The sequence below is a fragment of the Pseudoliparis swirei genome, chromosome 13 (assembly GCF_029220125.1).
Source record: "Pseudoliparis swirei isolate HS2019 ecotype Mariana Trench chromosome 13, NWPU_hadal_v1, whole genome shotgun sequence".
NCBI lineage: Eukaryota > Metazoa > Chordata > Actinopteri > Perciformes > Liparidae > Pseudoliparis > Pseudoliparis swirei.
Genome location: NC_079400.1, coordinates 15415362 through 15433392, shown reverse-complemented (window position 1 = coordinate 15433392; position 18031 = coordinate 15415362). Strand labels below are relative to the sequence as shown.

General features: G+C 47.7%; 1 protein-coding gene across 3 annotated transcripts in view; it reads left to right on the top strand.

The window, feature by feature from the left end:
• The first annotated feature begins 1621 nt into the window (after positions 1–1621).
• Positions 1622–18031, top strand: part of myocd (myocardin) — a 45988-nt gene continuing 29578 nt past the window's right edge. For all 3 annotated transcript variants that reach the window (XM_056429138.1, XM_056429135.1, XM_056429133.1), the window contains exon 1: positions 1622–1752. In XM_056429138.1, the coding sequence (XP_056285113.1) occupies positions 1638–1752 (115 nt within the window). In that variant the 5' untranslated portion in view covers positions 1622–1637. The remainder of the gene's footprint in view (positions 1753–18031) is intronic.

Genomic DNA, 18031 nt, shown 5'->3' with positions numbered 1-18031 from the left:
TCCACACTTTTCCCTTCAAGCCTTTCAGTAAATGGGCATTTTTCTTCCGTCACTCTTGTGTTGTAAAAACAGATTCACTGATACCTTATCCTAGTATGAGCTAATATGAAACATCATCACTGTTGTCCTCTCTTTGTCGGTTTCCCTCTGCCTATCTGCACCTACTTTACAGAGGGGTTGTCACTGCGGTATAAATTGTCAGAGAAGTCCCTTTCTGTCTCTGGGTGGGCTTTTCAGCCATGCCCATCAGTTAAGGCTTCATTTAAGTGGTTCCTCCTGATGCTCCTCGGAGAAGTCCCAGTCTCCCAGCCTTTCAACAGACGGTGGTTCGTACCAGTAAATGCAGCAGTGTGTTATTGTTTGCCCCGGCTGATGTTTATGGACAGTAAAGCATGCGACCCCTCTTGGTTCCTCTAACCACACTACATGTAATCTGTGTGTCAAGCTCCGGCCTGAGGAGACGCAGTGTCTTCAGCGACTGGAATCCCAGGAAACAGTTTTTACAACCGCACGGCGGCTGAAATTAGTGAGGTCAAATCCTAGATTTGGGTTTTGGGTTTTCCCCCATGTTGGCCGATAGTGGAGCCGGACATTATGCGTATGGGAAGATACCCAGGAAGCCGGCTCAGACCAGACCACCTCTGTGATCTACACCTTGAGTTAGAAACACGGAGGCAAGTTTTTGGCCGGATGAGTGACAGGAAATGATACATTGAAATGGATCTTAGTGGCTCTCACAATATGCCGCACATAACAATTCAAAGTGTAATAATTCACCCTCATGTGCTCTGCGTTGGGAGCCCTCCTTGGGTTCAATAGTCCCGGGATATCCTCGGCACGGTTCCATGTTCTGAATACTGAAGTATAAATCCCAACCGAGCCCACTGAAGGAGATTTCTCTAATACGTGCTATTTTTATTAGCCGCGACATTTATGAGAGTTGTATTGTCCTGAAAGCATCAGAGTGGTTCTCCAAACAGAGCTTATTAAAGAAAACAGTCATGTATGTTTGTGGGGCCCGATGGAGCTGAGGAGATGATGGAGTCGACGGGGCGACGGGCTGCACAGAAGACTTGGCTTTTCTGGGATCGGAGTAAGAGGCTCATTTTTCACATCGACACCTTGTGGGGGCTCTCTAAGCTACTGAATCCACAGAGTAGATGTGTTTATTATTTGCTCAGGAGGTAGGGAGGTCTGCTCTTTGTAAATTGTGTAAATTGATAAGTTGGCTGCAGCGGAGCGTGGCGGCTGCCGGTGGGATGCGTCCGTGAGGTTGAAAGTGGGCTTACGGCTCTGTAAACAAACAGACACGCGCTCTGCTGAGATGGACCTCTGAGAAGAAACAATACAAAATCTGGAACTCACGTTGTAATCTGCAAACACTAACATGGCGTCGCTCCAGCTCCACCATCGAGGATTTCTCAAACGTAAACATTGAAGTGGTTGTTTGCTGTGTCTTTCGGGCCGGTTCAAATTCAATTACTGTTGGCTCTCCATCCTTACAGCGGGCTGGGGGAGCAGTCAGAGTCAAGTGCTCTCACTTTGATGTGGTCTCTCATTGGGTGCTGTTCTCTTTGCAAGGGGAGTGGAGGGGACCCTAGAGGAGATGTCGTCTAGCGGGGAGTGAAGTGTGGGCCATGAGTGCTGTGAAACGCTCCGAGGTCCTGGGCCCCGGTCCAGAGGACAGGCAGCAGACGGAGAGGAGAAGCCACGCGGTGACCAAGCAGCTGCCGCCAACAGAGGGCCGGAGAGGTAAGCTCTTCTTCTCCTCCTCCTCCTCCTCTTCCAGGGAGGCCACAGCTTCACCGGAGTCTCTGAAGACGTTACCAACAATGCAACTTTCAGAACACGAGAGACAAACCCAATCTGTCTCACGTGATAGGCTGAGAGTCGATCCTGTGGTCGTGCTTTAAGGTCAATCGGCCTCTCACTCTGAACACAGAGGAGTTTAACTGGAGAGGTGTCAGTGTGTGTGTGTGTGTGTGTGTGTGTGTGTGTGTGTGTGTTCTGAGGTCAGGTGGTCTCCACACACTGTCAATCTGTCCGTCTGACTCAACCACACCCACATTCTATTAATAACTGCTATTCAGTAGGTTTTGTTCCTGAACTGTAACTTTGGTTTGATAATAACTGCACGCTAGGAGACGTTAGTTATGTATGAGCAGTTAATGTAGGGTGACCAGACGTCCTGTTTTCACCGGACATGTCCTCTTTTTGAGACCTAAAAAATGCGTCCGGCAGGGATTCCAAAAATGTCCGGAATTTTGCTTCGTCGGATATTTGTGTTTCTCTGGGTCTTTCACAAAGTAGTTATTACGCCCTTACACGTTTTGGAAATGGTATCTCCCTTACGTTCCACCTTCTTGCGGGAGCTCTGACTCTATAGAGAGCAGTCATTGGTCGACCGATCTCAGTGTTGCCAGATACACGATAATTATCCTCCAAATACGACCATTTTGAGCCTTTGGTACGATACTTCACCATCTCCAATCTGGCAACACTAGTTGCATTGTTGTTTGTGCGGCATGCTATACACTACTACTAGTTAATTTACAAATGGAGAAAGCATCATTCATAAAGTGAGGAACAATGCTTTATAAATGATGAATTGAGTCTACTCATACTTAACTAATGCTTCATAGCATGCAGTTATTATGACGTGTTACTGTAACTTTGATTGTTGCTCATTTAGTTATAGATATTTGATGTCACGGAAATAATTCACAGAATTTAAACATTCAGGGGCATTTAAGCACATTTTAAATATGAAAAAACACTCAAAGTCTCTTATAAAGCAGATTTAGATTAGAGCTCAATGACTTCATTGATCAATCTGACTTTTATAATTTACCAGTACTTAAATAAATAAAATATAACTAAAGCTATTTTATTTATTCAACTATCCAATTATGCCAAAATCCATTCGTTGTCATATCATGGATTGTAATGTCTATGATCATCTTTTCTGTTTCCAGGTTTGAATGTATTGTTGTTGCTCCAGTATCTCTAACCTGTTTGGATCTCTTTAATAAAAGAGATCTGAACAGAAAGGTACCCGTCTGATCAAAGATTACACGCATATCCAGGTCCAACACTTATTATTCTGTTTGATAGTGTGATGTTGTGAGATGAGTCTCTGTGGGATGAGTGAGTCGTCGCTATGTCGTAGTTATAGTTCATGTTCCGCCATCGGTGCCTCGGAGGAAGGAATCACGTGGATGTGAGCCAGAGCTCATGTTGGATGTGGACCTGAAAGAGTCCAGTGCACTATGGATTGAGGCATAGAGTTGTTGTTGTTGTTGTTGTTTGGGGCAACACGCACAGTAATAGTATCATTCAATTGATTTTTGAATTATCTGAATCAATTGAAAAAGCAGAGAGTAAAACACAAACAAGCTCACCTCCATTTGATACCAGCATTATTGTTTTGTCTTTTCTTTTTGACTAATAAGTATCATCTCAGCCCACGAAGAGCAGGTAAGTGGGTAAGTATGCGAGTCACTCCTCTCTGCCAACAGACCCCGGGCCAGATACAACAAGGCTGTTTGAACATTTGATTGAATCCATCTGATGATTAATCCATTGTGAAATATCTCGGCCTCTCAGCTTCACAGCCCAAATCAAGCCGGCTTAAATGCCTTTCGCATCACAGGGCTGGAGGTGAAAGCATCCTAGGAATCCTGTGATTTAAATTGCTATTTTTAGAGCCATGTATCCCCACGGACACTCGAGATAGCGAGAGCAACACACAGCGTTTCCCTCCGCACTCCTGGACCCGACAAAGTTTCCATGATGTCATGTGTGGTGCGGGACTGAGACTAGGCAGAGGAACAGCAACTGGAAGCTGGAGTGACCCGGTGACCTGGAGGCAACACATGTAACTTCTACTTTCTCACTGTACGTACTGATGTGTTATAACAGTGTTATAACACTCAAGTCAGCCGTAATAACAACTGTAACTGCAGTTCTTCACACAACCGCTCAGCGGTCGGCCGAACACACAGGGAGCGGGGCATTTGGAGTCTTCACTCTTCTGTGTGTGTGTGTGTGTATATGTGGTGATGACTACATCTCCAGCCTACAAGAGTCCTAGAGCTTTCTAAGAGTCCACTTGATGGCATCAGGACACATTGTGACTTGGAGGTGTTGCTGGCGTACTGGTCTTACTCCTCTTGGATTGGGCCGTGTTCCTCAGGAGAACCTTGGTTTTCCTCCTCTTTGCTTTCCTATTTCCATAAGCTTATTAATGACAAATTATTGTTTTTAATAATCTTTTTATTTACCATCACACAATAGAGAGGCAAGGAAGAAGTGAAACAATGCAGTATATGTATCCTTGATTTACGATCCTTCTGAGGTCCACTGGTTGATCTCTATCTGGATGGTCTTCTGGTCTCAATCTTGTTAATGAACAGGTCCACATGCGATCAGACTCCACTGGCCTCACATCACACATGTTGATTGGGTAGCGTTCAGCTGAAGGAGGCCAACACCACTGCAGTGTAACATGAAAGCAGAGATGTAGCCGATATGGTTCTGGGCATCGCTCTCTTCGTCGAGTGGGTACGAGCGTTGTTTGGCAGCTCAGGACTCCCCAACACCTGCAGGAAAAACAACTCTTATTGCTCAGCGCTGGCTCTCCGTGCAGCACCTCGTGGATTCCACACTGATTTGATGGTGGTCAGAGTTGTGGAGATTACTCTCATCTGGAGGAGATTAGTCAGTGATGCTGAAAGACACGATCAGCCCCACACTTGATCACTTCATGCCATTTGACATCGGCCCCGCGCAGCTCGCTCTGATTCTCATCAGAGGAAATGGACTTAGCTGTCTGATTATAGACAAGCATGCATTGCCCAATCGCTTTAACGACCTGAAAGTAATGTTATTACAGATATTACTGAGGACATGATGAAAACGGCCTGTTCTGTAAATACAGTCAGACACAAATGTTTACCTTACTGTCCTCATTATCTAAAGCGTTTTCGGCAGACCTGCCAGGCGTTCTATCTTAACCACGATCAGCAAAAAGCCTCCACGCCGTAACAGAAAACAGCATCTGAGCAACAGGTGGAATGTGTGACGATCTTTCCTGCTGTTGTTTTTAGCTCCTAATTCATCCGTGAAATTACTCACATGTTCATTCATCATCCGAGCGAAGCCGAGAGCAACAGGCCCCGAGACCAGAATCAGTTGATGGATAGAACATTTCTGAGGGTAAATATGACCTCAGTCCACACGCGCAAATAAACACATTTATTATTTATCAAACCATGTGATGAAAACGCATGAAATACATACGTGTGTTCAATAGGAAGGTTACAAAGAATAGAAAGTCGAGGCCTGTTTGTAGTGCCGACCCCAGTTGTAATTGGTTTCATATTTAGTTATACTACAGTAAAAGTTATTGAAAGGTGGACCAGGGTCCTCTGAGCTCAGACACATAAATAAATCTGTTACCTTTGTTACAAAAAGCTGCACACGTCCTCATGCCAAGCACTCTGTTGACTGGACATTGATGGCTGATTCGTTCTTTTTTTGGGGTTGTAAGCTTTGAAATATTCGCCTGGCTGGGCCAAGTGCTGTTCACCTATCTGGAATGTACAGTTAAAATTGCTTTGCGGCTAATATAAATACAGGCCGGGGCCGTTGTAGTGCGGAGAGATGGCAGGCCCTTGTGTGGAGTGCAAGCAACTCTCAGTCACGGCTCCTCCAGGGGAGTAAAAGGTGGCCGTGTTCGCTTTTATGTTGATGAATGTGTACGTGAGCGTGTGTGTTCTGCTGCTGCCCTCCATCACTGACAAGTAATTAAGAAGATGAGGTCACCATCCACAACACATCACGTGTCTCACTGAGTCTCCATTTCTTATGTTAAGTACGCTCAGAGCTCAAAATGTTCCATTTCAAGGAAATCATTAAGAAATACATAATCACAGGAATACATTACGTCAAGTACAAACAACTATTTGGTTTTATTTGTACACTTTAAAAGATACATGATTTAAACTTTACACATCATTCTGAAATGTTTTAAGTTTTATTTTCTATAGAGACAAATTGTAGTTTCTTTTTTTATTATGAAATACCCTCAGTTTCATTTTATAATGGTATTGTTCCCAATGGCACTTACATTTGATGTCACATTGTATTTCATAATGTCACTTAACAGCAGAGATGTTACTGGTCACATGACCCCTGCCTCGCTTCAATCAGCTATAATTATTATGGTTATGTGATATTTATACATATTCATCAGCCATCACTAATGAACTACATTTAAATAACTAAGAGCAAACCACTTGTCTGTGTACACAAACTACCAGCTCAACGGGTCCTCTACACCACGGCAGAAGTTACCGGAGACTAGTCCACTTAGTTCATCCATCCAAGGCAACGAGAGGGAGAGAGGGTGAGAGAGGGTGAGAGGGTGAGAGGGAGAGAGGGTGAGAGGGAGAGAGGTAGCGAGGGAGAGAGGGTGAGAGGGAGAGAGGTAGCGAGGGAGAGAGGGAGAGTGGGAGAGAGGGAGAGAGGTAGAGAGAGAGTGGGTGAGAGGGAGAGAGGGAGAGAGGGTGAGAGGGAGAGGGTGAGAGGGAGAGGGTGAGAGGGAGAGAGGGTGAGAGGGAGAGAGGGAGAGAGGGTGAGAGGGAGAGAGAGAGAGGGGTGAGGGAGAGGGTGAGAGGGAGAGAGGTGGAGAGGGTGAGAGAGGGTGAGGAGAGAGGGTGAGAGGAGAGAGGTGAGGAGAGAGAGGGTGAGAGGGAGAGGTGAGAGGAGAGGAGAGGGTGAGAGGGAGAGGGAGAGAGGGAGAGGGAGAGAGGGTGAGAGGAGAGAGGAGAGAGGGGTGAGAGGAGAGGGTGAGAGGGAGAGAGGTGAGAGGGAGAGTGGGAGAGAGGGAGAGAGGTAGAGGGAGAGAGGTAGCGAGGGAGAGAGGGAGAGAGGGTGAGAGGGTGAGAGGGAGAGAGGGAGAGGTGAGAGGAGAGAGGGGAGAGGAGAGGTGGAGAGGGAGAGAGGGTGAGAGGGTGAGAGGGTGAGAGGGAGAGAGGGTGAGAGGGAGAGAGGGAGAGAGGGTGAGAGGGAGAGAGGTAGCGAGGGAGAGAGGGTGAGAGGGAGAGAGGGAGAGAGGGTGAGAGGGAGAGAGGGTGAGAGGGAGAGAGGGAGAGAGGAGAGGTGAGAGGAGAGGAGAGAGGAGAGGGTGAGGAGGGAGAGGGAGAGGAGGGAGAGGAGAGGTGAGGAGAGGAGAGAGGGAGAGGGTGAGAGGGAGGGAGGGAGAGGGGGAGAGAGGGAGAGAGGAGGAGAGGTGAGAGAGAGGGGGAGGAGAGAGGGAGAGGAGAGGGAGAGAGGAGAGAGGTGAGAGGGAGGGTGAGAGGTGAGAGGAGAGGAGGGAGAGAGGGAGAGAGGGAGAGGAGAGGAGAGGAGGAGAGGGGAGGAGGGAAGAGGAGAGGGAGAGAGGGTGAGAGGGAGAGAGGGAGAGGGAGAGGAGAGGGGAGGAGAGAGGGAGAGGGAGGGAGAGGGTGAGAGGGAGAGAGGAGAGAGGTGAGAGGGTAAGAGGGAGAGAGAGAGGGAGAGAGGAGAGAGGCAGAGGGTGAGAGGGTGAGAGGGAGAGGGTGAGAGAGGTGAGAGAGGGAGAGAGGTGGAGAGGAGAGAGGGTGAGAGAGGTGAGAGGGAGAGAGGGAGAGAGGGAGAGGAGAGGTGAGGAGGTGAGAGGGAGAGAGGTGAGAGGGAGAGAGGTGAGGAGGAGGGAGAGGGTGAGAGGGAGAGAGGTGAGAGGGTGAGAGGGAGAGAGGAGAGGGAGGGTGAGAGAGGGAGAGGGAGAGGGAGAGAGGGTGAGGGTGAGAGGAGAGAGGGTGAGAGGGAGAGGGAGAGGAGGTGAGAGGGAGAGAGGAGAGAGGTGAGAGGAGAGAGGGAGGGAGGAGAGGGAGAGGGAGAGAGTGAGAGGGTGAGAGGAGAGAGGGAGGGTGAGAGGGAGGGGTGAGAGGGAGAGAGGTGAGAGGAGAGAGAGGGTGAGAGAGGGAGGGGGGAGGAGAGGGAGAGGGGGAGGAGAGGGGGAGAGGGGGGAGAGAGAGGGAGATGGGGAGGAGAGAGAGGGTGGGAGAGAGGGAGAGAGTGAGAGGGAGAGAGGAGAGAGGGAGAGGGAGGGGAGGGAGGAGGGAGGAGGGAGAGGGAGGAGAGGGAGAGGGAGGGGAGAGGAGAGAGAGGAGAGGAGGGTGAGAGGGTGAGAGGGACAGGGAGGAGAGGGAGAGGGAGGAGCAGGAGGAGAGGGAGAGGGAGAAGGAGGAGAGGGAGGAGAGGAGAGGGTGAGGGAGAGAGGGGAGGGAGGGGAGGGGAGAGGGAGGAGGGAGAGGGAGAGGGAGAGGAGGGAGGAGGGAGAGGGGAGGAGGGAGAGGGGAGGGAGGGAGAGGGTGAGAGGAGAGGGAGAGGAGAGGGTGAGAGGGAGGGAGAGGGAGAGGGAGAGGAGAGAGGAGGGAGAGGGTGAGAGGAGAGGAGGGAGAGAGGGTGAGGGGAGAGAGGGGAGAGAGGAGAGGGAGAGGGAGGGAGAGGGTGAGAGGGAGAGGGAGGTGAGAGGAGAGAGGGAGAGGGAGAGGAGAGGTGAGAGGGAGAGAGGAGAGGGAGAGGGGAGAGAGGAGAGGTGGGAGGGTGAGAGGAGAGGGAGAGGGGAGGAGAGGTGAGAGGGAGAGGGAGAGAGGGAGAGGTGAGAGGGAGAGGAGGGTGAGGAGAGAGGGAGGGGGAGAGGGTGAGAGGAGAGAGGGAGAGAGGCAGAGAGGGTGAGAGGGTGAGAGGGAGAGAGGGAGGGAGAGGGAGAGGTGAGAGGAGAGAGGGTGAGAGGGAGAGAGGGAGAGGTGAGGAGGGTGAGAGGGAGGGAGAGGAGGAGAGGGTGAGAGGGAGAGGAGAGGTGAGAGGGAGAGAGGGAGAGAGGTGAGAGGGAGAGGGAGAGGGAGAGAGGGAGGAGGAGAGGGAGAGGGTGAGGGAGAGAGGAGAGGGTGAGGAGAGTGGGTGAGAGGAGAGGAGAGGGAGGGAGGAGGTGAGAGAGGGAGAGAGAGGAGAGGGAGAGGGTGAGAGGGAGAGGTGAGAGGAGAGAGGGAGAGGTGAGAGGGAGAGAGGGAGAGAGGGTGAGAGGAGAGAGGAGAGGGAGGAGGGAGAGGGGAGAGGAGGTGAGAGGAGAGAGGAGAGAGGTGAGGAGAGGGAGAGTGGGTGAGAGGGGGAGAGAGGTGAGAGGGAGAGGAGAGGAGGGAGAGGGGTGAGGAGAGGTGGGAGAGGTGAGGAGGAGAGGTGAGAGGGAGAGAGGTGAGAGGAGAGGGGTGAGAGGGAGAGGGTGAGAGAGGGAGAGAGAGAGAGAGAGAGGGAGAGGGAGAGTGGGTGAGAGGGAGAGAGGGAGAGAGGTAGCGAGGGAGAGAGGGAGAGTGGGTGAGAGGGTGAGAGAGAGAGTGGGTGAGAGGGAGAGAGGGAGAGAGGGTGAGAGGGTGAGAGAGGGAGAGAGGGAGAGAGGGAGAGAGAGGGAGAGTGGGTGAGAGGGAGAGAGAGAGAGAGGTAGCGAGGGAGAGAGGGAGAGTGGGTGAGAGGGAGAGAGGGAGAGAGGGAGAGAGGGAGAGAGGTAGCAAGGGAGGCTTTTATTATTATGAAGGATTTTCAGATTTGAAGCTACTGTCCACAGGAACCAAACTCAACTTTCCGTGACTGTCGCTATAGGCACTGTGAATATGAGCAAGGACACATGTCATATAGAGGGAATTAAAGTGCGTACTCCAGAAGCTTCCATTCAGAGTTTTCATTATTCCTTAGTCTTCAATTAAATGAGTGCCCTCTTTCATCTGTCACCACAGATACCAGCCATATTTATTATAAAAGCTTTATAAGCTTCTCCTGAGTTAGTGTGGATAGAGTAACACACATTGAAGGAGACACAGTTCATCATTTGCACTGGAGGTATCTATAATCATTGATTTAGAATTCTTGAGTTCAGAACAGCACTGACGGTGATCTAATTTGAGGTCCTCTGTAATAATTCATTCATCAGCTGTTAGTAGAGTGATAAAGACTGTCTAGGATTACTTATCTCTCCAAACTCCAGAAAATATGAGGTCATTGCATCTTGGGGCTATTTTTAGAGTCCTTTAACTGAGGCATATTAAACAAAACGCTTAGAAATTCAATTAAGAAAGCACTCGCCCACAATGACCTGAAAATAACCCAGAGTGGTTCTGAAACCAAGGCTCTGCCGGCCAGCCGCTGTGCCGCCTCACATGTGGTTTGGAAACAGGAGTGCTTAAAACCACAGATTCTTAGGGCTGCAGAGATTAATGAAGAGTTTCTTTTTCCAGGTGTTGTATTGTGGATACAAGAGCTTTGGGTGGTGAATTTTTACCAAGGGGAGAAATCCTCGCGGTAGAAATGAAAACAGTAACACAATATAGAGGTCTGATCCGGCTCACGGCTCAGATGCGAGAGCAGGAGAGCATTCCAGACCCGAGAGGAAAGCAGCCCAGAAAGACGTCTCGGGATCATCCTCTGATATCGATCACATGGATGGCATTTACGTGAGCTTCAAGGTCAGATATCCCCACGGGATCATATGTGTGAACATGTTTTCCTGGTTTCCAGAGCCCTTTAACCCTCACACTGAATAACACTGTCTGACAACCTGACATACATATAAATGAAAGAGACATCTTAGTTCTTTAATCTCCTGCCATCATCAGCACTTACCTCATTAGTCATCTTTTAACTGCATAAAGCTGCCACATGCGCTTTAGATTTTTATGAGAAATTATGCTCCACTGTGTCATTACACAGTGGAGCTTCAACAGTTGAACATGCTGGACTTGGTATTTCCAATCTCTTTCTTCAGTATGAGGTAGAGGTGAGGACTTGAAGTCACCTGGGACTAAGTATCTTGACTTGGGACTTGACTTGGGACGTAGACGTCTCACTTGAGACTAAGTGTCTTTACTTGAGACTTGACTTGGGATATAGACGTCTCACCTGGGACTAAACTGTCTTGACTTGAGACTTGACATGGGACATAGACGTCCCATCTGGGAGTAAGTGTCTTGACTTGAGACTTGACTTGGGACATAGACGTCTCACTTGGGACTATGTGTCTTGACTTGAGACTTGGACGCCACACCTGGACTAAACTGTGGAGGAACCAGAGCACACTGTGTGCCGAGCGCTGATGCATCTGTATTGACATTAAACATTCAGCTTTGTTCCAGCTAGCTCTCTCAACCACCCTCATGTGTTGTGAAAAATAAGAAAAATAATTCATTTTATGGTTTTACTCGTCAGCAACTCAGGTATGCATTTGTCAAAATAGGGGGAAAGTTAGAACCATATGTTCATTTGAATGGGATGCACCTGGTTTTGATTAGGGCCGTGCTGGAGATGATAGAAACACACATGGGCTGTCGTAGTGGAGCGCACGATGGACTCAGAATAAAAACATGATGTGGAGAACAGGCCGGTCGACAGGCTTACGGAGCACATGTAGGCTGTGTTAAAGAACAGACCAGTGTGGTGACGGACAGCACAGGCTCTCATATAGTGTCATTTGTTTAACCCTCAGTGTGGGGGCTTGTTAGAGCACAGACTTCTCTCATCGAGGCCACTTCAGAGCTACGACACGCCGTTTTGGATTCGCTCATCATTCCATATGTCAGGTTGTGTGTCAAAGCCAAGCCAAAGAGAGAAGAACTGGTGCGTCAACTTGGCTTTTTGTTCAAATATTTTCTTTTTGTCGATCTTGACAATGCTGAAATATAAAGTAGGCCTACAGCAGATAAACAGCTACATGGGGGGAGGGGGAGGTAAACGGAGAACAAGCCATTTAGTGAAGAGTAAATGTACGTTATCCTGCTGAGGAACAAATCCAACCAAAACATATCCTCCTTAGAGGGAGTGACTGGTGAGCTAACGGCTGCCACTGTGCACTGCTCTCCTCATCGGTTAAGCTGATAACGCCGTCCCGACCCACGCCACAGTTGCTCTGGCGTAGCCCCCCCTGCCCTCCCCCTCATGTTCCCCTCTCAACATTGTCAGCTCTGTCAGCACTTTTGCCGTTGTTAGCACTGTTGGGGATGTTAGCACCGCTGGGGATGTTATCACTATTGGGGATGTTAGCTAGGGTGACCAGACGTCCTCTTTTCCCCGGACATGTCCTCTTTTTGAGACCTAAAAAATGCGTCCGGCAGGGATTCCAAAAACGTCCGGGATTTTGCTTCGTCGGATATTTGTGTAAGTGTTTCTCTGGGTCTTTCACAAACTAGTTATTACGCCCTGACAAGTTTTGGAAATGGTATCTCCCTTACGTTCCACCTTCTTGCGCGAGCTATGACTGTATAGAGAACAGTCATTGGTCGACCGATCTCAGTGTTGCCAGATACACGATAATTATCCTCCAAATACGACCATTTTGAGCCTTTGGTACGATACTTCACCATTTCCAATTTGGCAACACTGAGCACTTTGCCGCTTCCACTAGTTGCATTGTTTACAGCACATGACATCTTTTTTATTTGTTATCATTATTGCTTCAATATATGGACAAGACACATTGAAGAAGCGCTGGACTAAATGCCACAAAAAAGATTTGTTTTACATTTGCACTTTGCAGTTTTGTTAAAGTTCAATAAATAGATGTTCATATAGTCATTTGTGTCATTTTTGTCATTTTATTTGTGACATTTGTATGCATTCACATGGTCATGGTGCGGCATGCTATACACTACAAATACACTTTAGTGCCTGTCTCTGAGAGGGCCCCTCCCAAAAAGCCCAGTCTGCATTTCTACAACTCCGAACCACATTAACGGAATTAAGCTGCACTTCAACGGCAACAACACATGTTTTAGCAGGAATGTAATCCTATATACAGCAGATTTCAACGCCATCGACAGCCAGGATTACAGGTTTTCCTGTCGTTTGCTCAGGTAATATTGCTGTTAATATCTCTGTCATGTATTTATGTATCCCACCGCATGTTATGAAGATTGCATCTGTTGTGAAGAGCTACAGAGGAAACGCGTAGCAGGGGGTGTAATATTAACTCCTACAGTGATGTCAGGATGCCACTAAAACATAATATTGTGAGACCTGTATGTGTTTACTTGAGAAGTTTTAAATTTTTGCAGAGGAAATTATATGATTCATATTGTCATCTGTCAAGCACTGTAATAAAGTTTGACTGTGAAACAGATAACTGTGTTGTGTTTACTACCTGTAGTAGATGTTAGTCAGGATGTTGAATGGACCCGGTTGGTGGACGCTTCACAGTACATGCATGACATCAAAGGGTTTTCATGTAATCTTCTTCAACAGAGTTATTACATAACACCTTTATGAAAGAACGTGTGATATGTCTTTATCACCACAGGACATGTATACAATCACCAACATCAAAGCACTTCATTCATAGTCAATGAAATGTAAATGTACGTTGGCTTCCCATAATGCACAAACTAGCAACTTTGACTCTGACTTTGGTGTAAACAGTCCACCCAGTGTGCTCCATCAGAATGAAGGCATAGTGTCAGCTGGTGATGGAGCTCTCCAACGTGAACCTCTTAAGGACATTCTGCTTCTCATGATACATATCAGCTCATCCAGTGCACCTGGTAGCCACACCCACCTCATCAGCTGTCTAACTCTCACCTCTTAGCCACACCCACCTCATGAGCTCTCTCGCCTGTCCACTCTGCTCACCTTCAGTATTTAAGCCACAGCTTCACACTCGCTCAATGCCGGCTGTTCTCAGCACTATGCCAGGGTTTCCGCGCTGACCTTTCTGTCTGATATGTACATTTATTAATCCCAGAAATCTCAATTAATCGGTTCAAGCAGTATTTGCTTGGCAAAGCCCCCAAATGAAGATATTTTAACTTTCAAACCATGTGGCACCATTATGTGGCACATAAGTAAAGCATTGAAATAGAAAGGCCAATTAACAATGTGACAGCTCTATTCATGCAAGGTAACAGGAGACCAGACATGGCTTTGACACTACAAGCTGAGTTTGAAGCATACTGGGACCCTCACTGTGTTGACTCGCTGCATGAACAGCATTCCATGACTTACGTCTGCCATTAATTCAATTCAATTCAATTCAGTTTATTTGTATAGCCCAATTTCACAAATTACAAATTTGTCTCGGAGTGCTTTACAATCTGTACACATAGACATCCCTGCCCCAAAACCTCACATCGGACCAGGAAAAACTCCCAAATAACCCTTCAGGGGGAAAAAAGGGAAGAAACCTTCAGGAGAGCAACAGAGGAGGATCCCTCTCCAGGATGGACAGATGCAATAGATGTCATGTGTACAGAAGGACAGATTTAGAGTTAAAATACATTCAATGAATATGACAGAGTGTATGAATAGTTCGTAGAAGGCATATTCCACGATGGAGACCTCCACGATCCATCAGGCAGATGGAGGTACAGAGGAGGAGTGGGCGGAGTCTCAACAGTGGGCGGAGTCTCAACAGGACAGTGGCGTAGTTGGTAGCAGGAATTCCACGACCCAGACCTCGATGATCCATCAGGCAGATAGGATCTATGCCGTCTCATAGGGTCCGATGACCCCATGAGACGTGAAGTCAAAAGGACTCCGGGGAGAAAGCAGAGTTAGTAATGTGTGATGGAGAGATGGAAATTCATCCCTAAGGAGAGAAAAAAGAGGAGATAGGTGCTCAGTGCATCCTAAAACGTCCCCCAGCAGCTATAAGCCTATAGCAGCCAGGGGCTGGACTAGGTGAACCTGATTCAGCCCTAACTATAAGCTCTGTCAAAGAGGAAGGTCTTAAGTCTACTCTTAAATGAGGTGACTGTCTGCCTCCCGGACTGAAATTGGAAGCTGGTTCCATAAAAGAGGAGCTTGATAACTAAAGGCTCTGGCTCCCATTCTACTTTTTAAGACTCTAGGAACTAGAAGTAGTCCTGCATTTAGTGAGCGCAGCTCTCTATTGGGGCAACATGGTAATACAAGCTCCTTAAGATATGATGGTGCATCACCAATCAAGGCTTTGTACGTTAAGAGAAGAATTTTTAAAGTGATTCTTGATTTTACTGGGAGCCAGTGCAGAGCAGCTAGTGCAGGAGTGATGTGATCTCTTTTCTTAGTTTTAGTGAGAACACGAGCTGCAGCATTCTGGATGAACTGGAGGGACCTAAGAGACTTATTAGAGCAGCCTGATAATAAGGAGTTGCAGTAATCCAGTCTCGAAGTAACGAACGCGTGAACCAATTTTTCTGCATCTTTTTGAGACAAGATGTGCCTGATTTTTTAAATATTACGTTGATGAAAGAATGCAGTCCTTGAGATTTGCATTAATGTCTTATATCTAGATTGTGTATATAGCTCTGATTTAACATTAATTTACACCTGGTATTAATAATCGTCTCCAGTGTCCACATCGAGGTCCAATTGCCACCAGCTCAAACACCGAATGTCACTTCCTGTCTGGACAGAAACCGCAGTCGTACTCGTCTTCAATGAACTCGCCAACACCTCTGGAGCTTTGGCCCATCGGATCTCAATACGTCCTCAATGTGGTTTGAGGGAATTTGCTTTTATGTGGTCACTATCTGATTTAATCTAATCACCCACAATGCATTGTAATGTGCATGTTTGGCCACTGAAGGTTGGCAGACAATAGTTTTGAGGTTCGGTGCAGAATTCTCCAATAGGATCTTATTTCTGTGGGAATAATCACGCCCCAACACCAATAGTAATTGCTTTGACGGTATTTTGCAACAATGTACTAAAATATTGTACAGACCTGATACAAACATCATCCTTCTCACTGATCACGTTCTTCCCTTTTTTTCCCCCTGAAGGGTTATTTGGGTGTTTTTCCTGATCCGATGTGAGGTTTTGGGACAGGGATGTCTATGTTGGTAAAGCACTCTGAGACAAATTTGTAATTTGTGAGAATGGGCTATACAAATAAACTGAATTGAAATTGAATTGACCACTGTGCTGGTGTCTCACCGCACAGGCCTGACGGACGTAACCGCCACCAAACAATCAGAAGATCTCTCTCTGCAGGGGGAGGGGCAATGTCTGGATTCAATTTATAACTGCATCCTGTCCTCCTGGTTCAATGACAAATGTACCTCCAGAGGGCTTTACAACCTGAACATATACGACGTCCCAGGACCTCACATCGGATCAGGAAAGTCTGTGATGTGGCCGATGTGGTTTCCAGCCATGAGTGTTCCCGTCTGACAGACAGGAATGATGAGAGTCGCCAGGCAGCACGTTCCCAATCACCATGCAGCCAAATCCTGCAGTACAAGGTCACAGTCTGGGAGGGGGAGGGGGGGGGGAGGCTCCCTTGCCAAATTCCCTCTGCTGATTTTTCCCAGTAGTCTTTTTGACATCTCGCTTCCAGTACGTCTGGCAATCCCTGCAGCTTTACTCCAAAGTGTGTACAACACGGTGACACAAGACTTCATGGTTTCTTTCATTAAGAAAGAAGTGAAACACTTGGAAGCCCAGAGAGACGGAACGCCAGATTCCTGTTATCTGTTGCGCTAATGGCCTGATTAGTGGAAACGACTCGCTGACGGAGATAACCGGTCTGTCTGCGGTCACTTCCTCCTCTTCCGACCATCCCGGTGCAGAGTCGGCTTGTGACTTGTTTATCTGACAAATTGCGCCCTCGGACATGTCGAGAAGCCCGAACATGTCCGGGCTGTCTGTCAAACTGGTGAACAGTTCGCAGGCTGGTGGGAAGAATGCTGAGAGTGAGAGTGTCAGAGCAGCGCTGAGGTGTCTCCCATCACACGCACACACCGAGTGGGCTGACGGGGGCCACCTCGCCCTGCAGGCAGCGTGGTTCTCAGACCACTGTGGAGATGTGACACTGTATGTAGATATTCAAATTCACATTACTCAACTGATAATGAGTCCGTTGTAGGATTTTGTCCATTTAATTTTCAGCAACAGGCTCAAAGTGATGTCACCTCTGATGGATGATAGCACCTGGAATCCAGCTGGCAGGCTCTCTGATGCAGTGTCATTCCTCTGCAGTCGAGGACACTATGGAGTTGTCTCCTACGTCTTTCCTGCCATTTAATGTCTCCCCCTCATCCTCCCGGCTGGGTTGGAGCCTGCGAGTCGTTCAGCCTGTGATCATGGCCCTGGTGTGTGTGTGTGTGTGTGTGTATATAGTGACACCTCTGGTCACTGTGACACACCATCCGTCACCCACCACGTCTGCGCTCTGAGTCAGATGTAGCATGCGTTGTACTGCTAATCCCTTTACCTGCGAGTCCTTTATGCTTTTTTCTTTGTTTTCATAATTAAGTCACCAAAAGGAAGCTAATTATTTAATGAATTCTGGAGAATGTGTGATGCCAACTGCAGTAAACAGCGCCTGATGCTTTGAAGGAAAAAGACATTCTACAGTCAGACTATTTGTAAACAGAATACTGTCATATTATAGCGAATAACAAGCGAGCCAACCCTCTCATCTCTAATCTGTGTGACATTTAAAGTAATTTGTCACAGAACGACATTACATCCATAGTGATGAGCAAACACTGGCCACGGTGACCGTACAGAGGGTGATCCTCACAGAATATCGGAGCCTTGGTGTTTCAAAGCTGTCTGCGCTGATAGGAAATCGAGTTTGGACGGCTGTAAAAGCTCAAAGTACTAAACCACAGACTTGTGTTTGAGTGTCGGAGCTTTTCAAGTTGCTCCGGTATTGTCGGAGGTGACCTATTCTCATTAATGTAAAATACATAATATATAAGAGATGATCATGAATAATCCCACTGGAGCAACCTGGTGTTCGTAGGGTTAAGGGACCAACCATGAACCCGACCCAGAGGGACTTTACCCATTTGAGATTCATAGTCAGTGCTCGGTATTGATGGAGTCTACTGGAGAGACAGTCAGATAGTTGTAGCTTCACTTCGACGTAACCAGCTGTCCTGGGGTTGTATATGGTGATCAAACTTTATATCCATCCTGAGTAGACGTGGTCACCGTGACGTCATCCGTTGGTTTGTTGGCTGCTGTTTTCAAGCCTTGA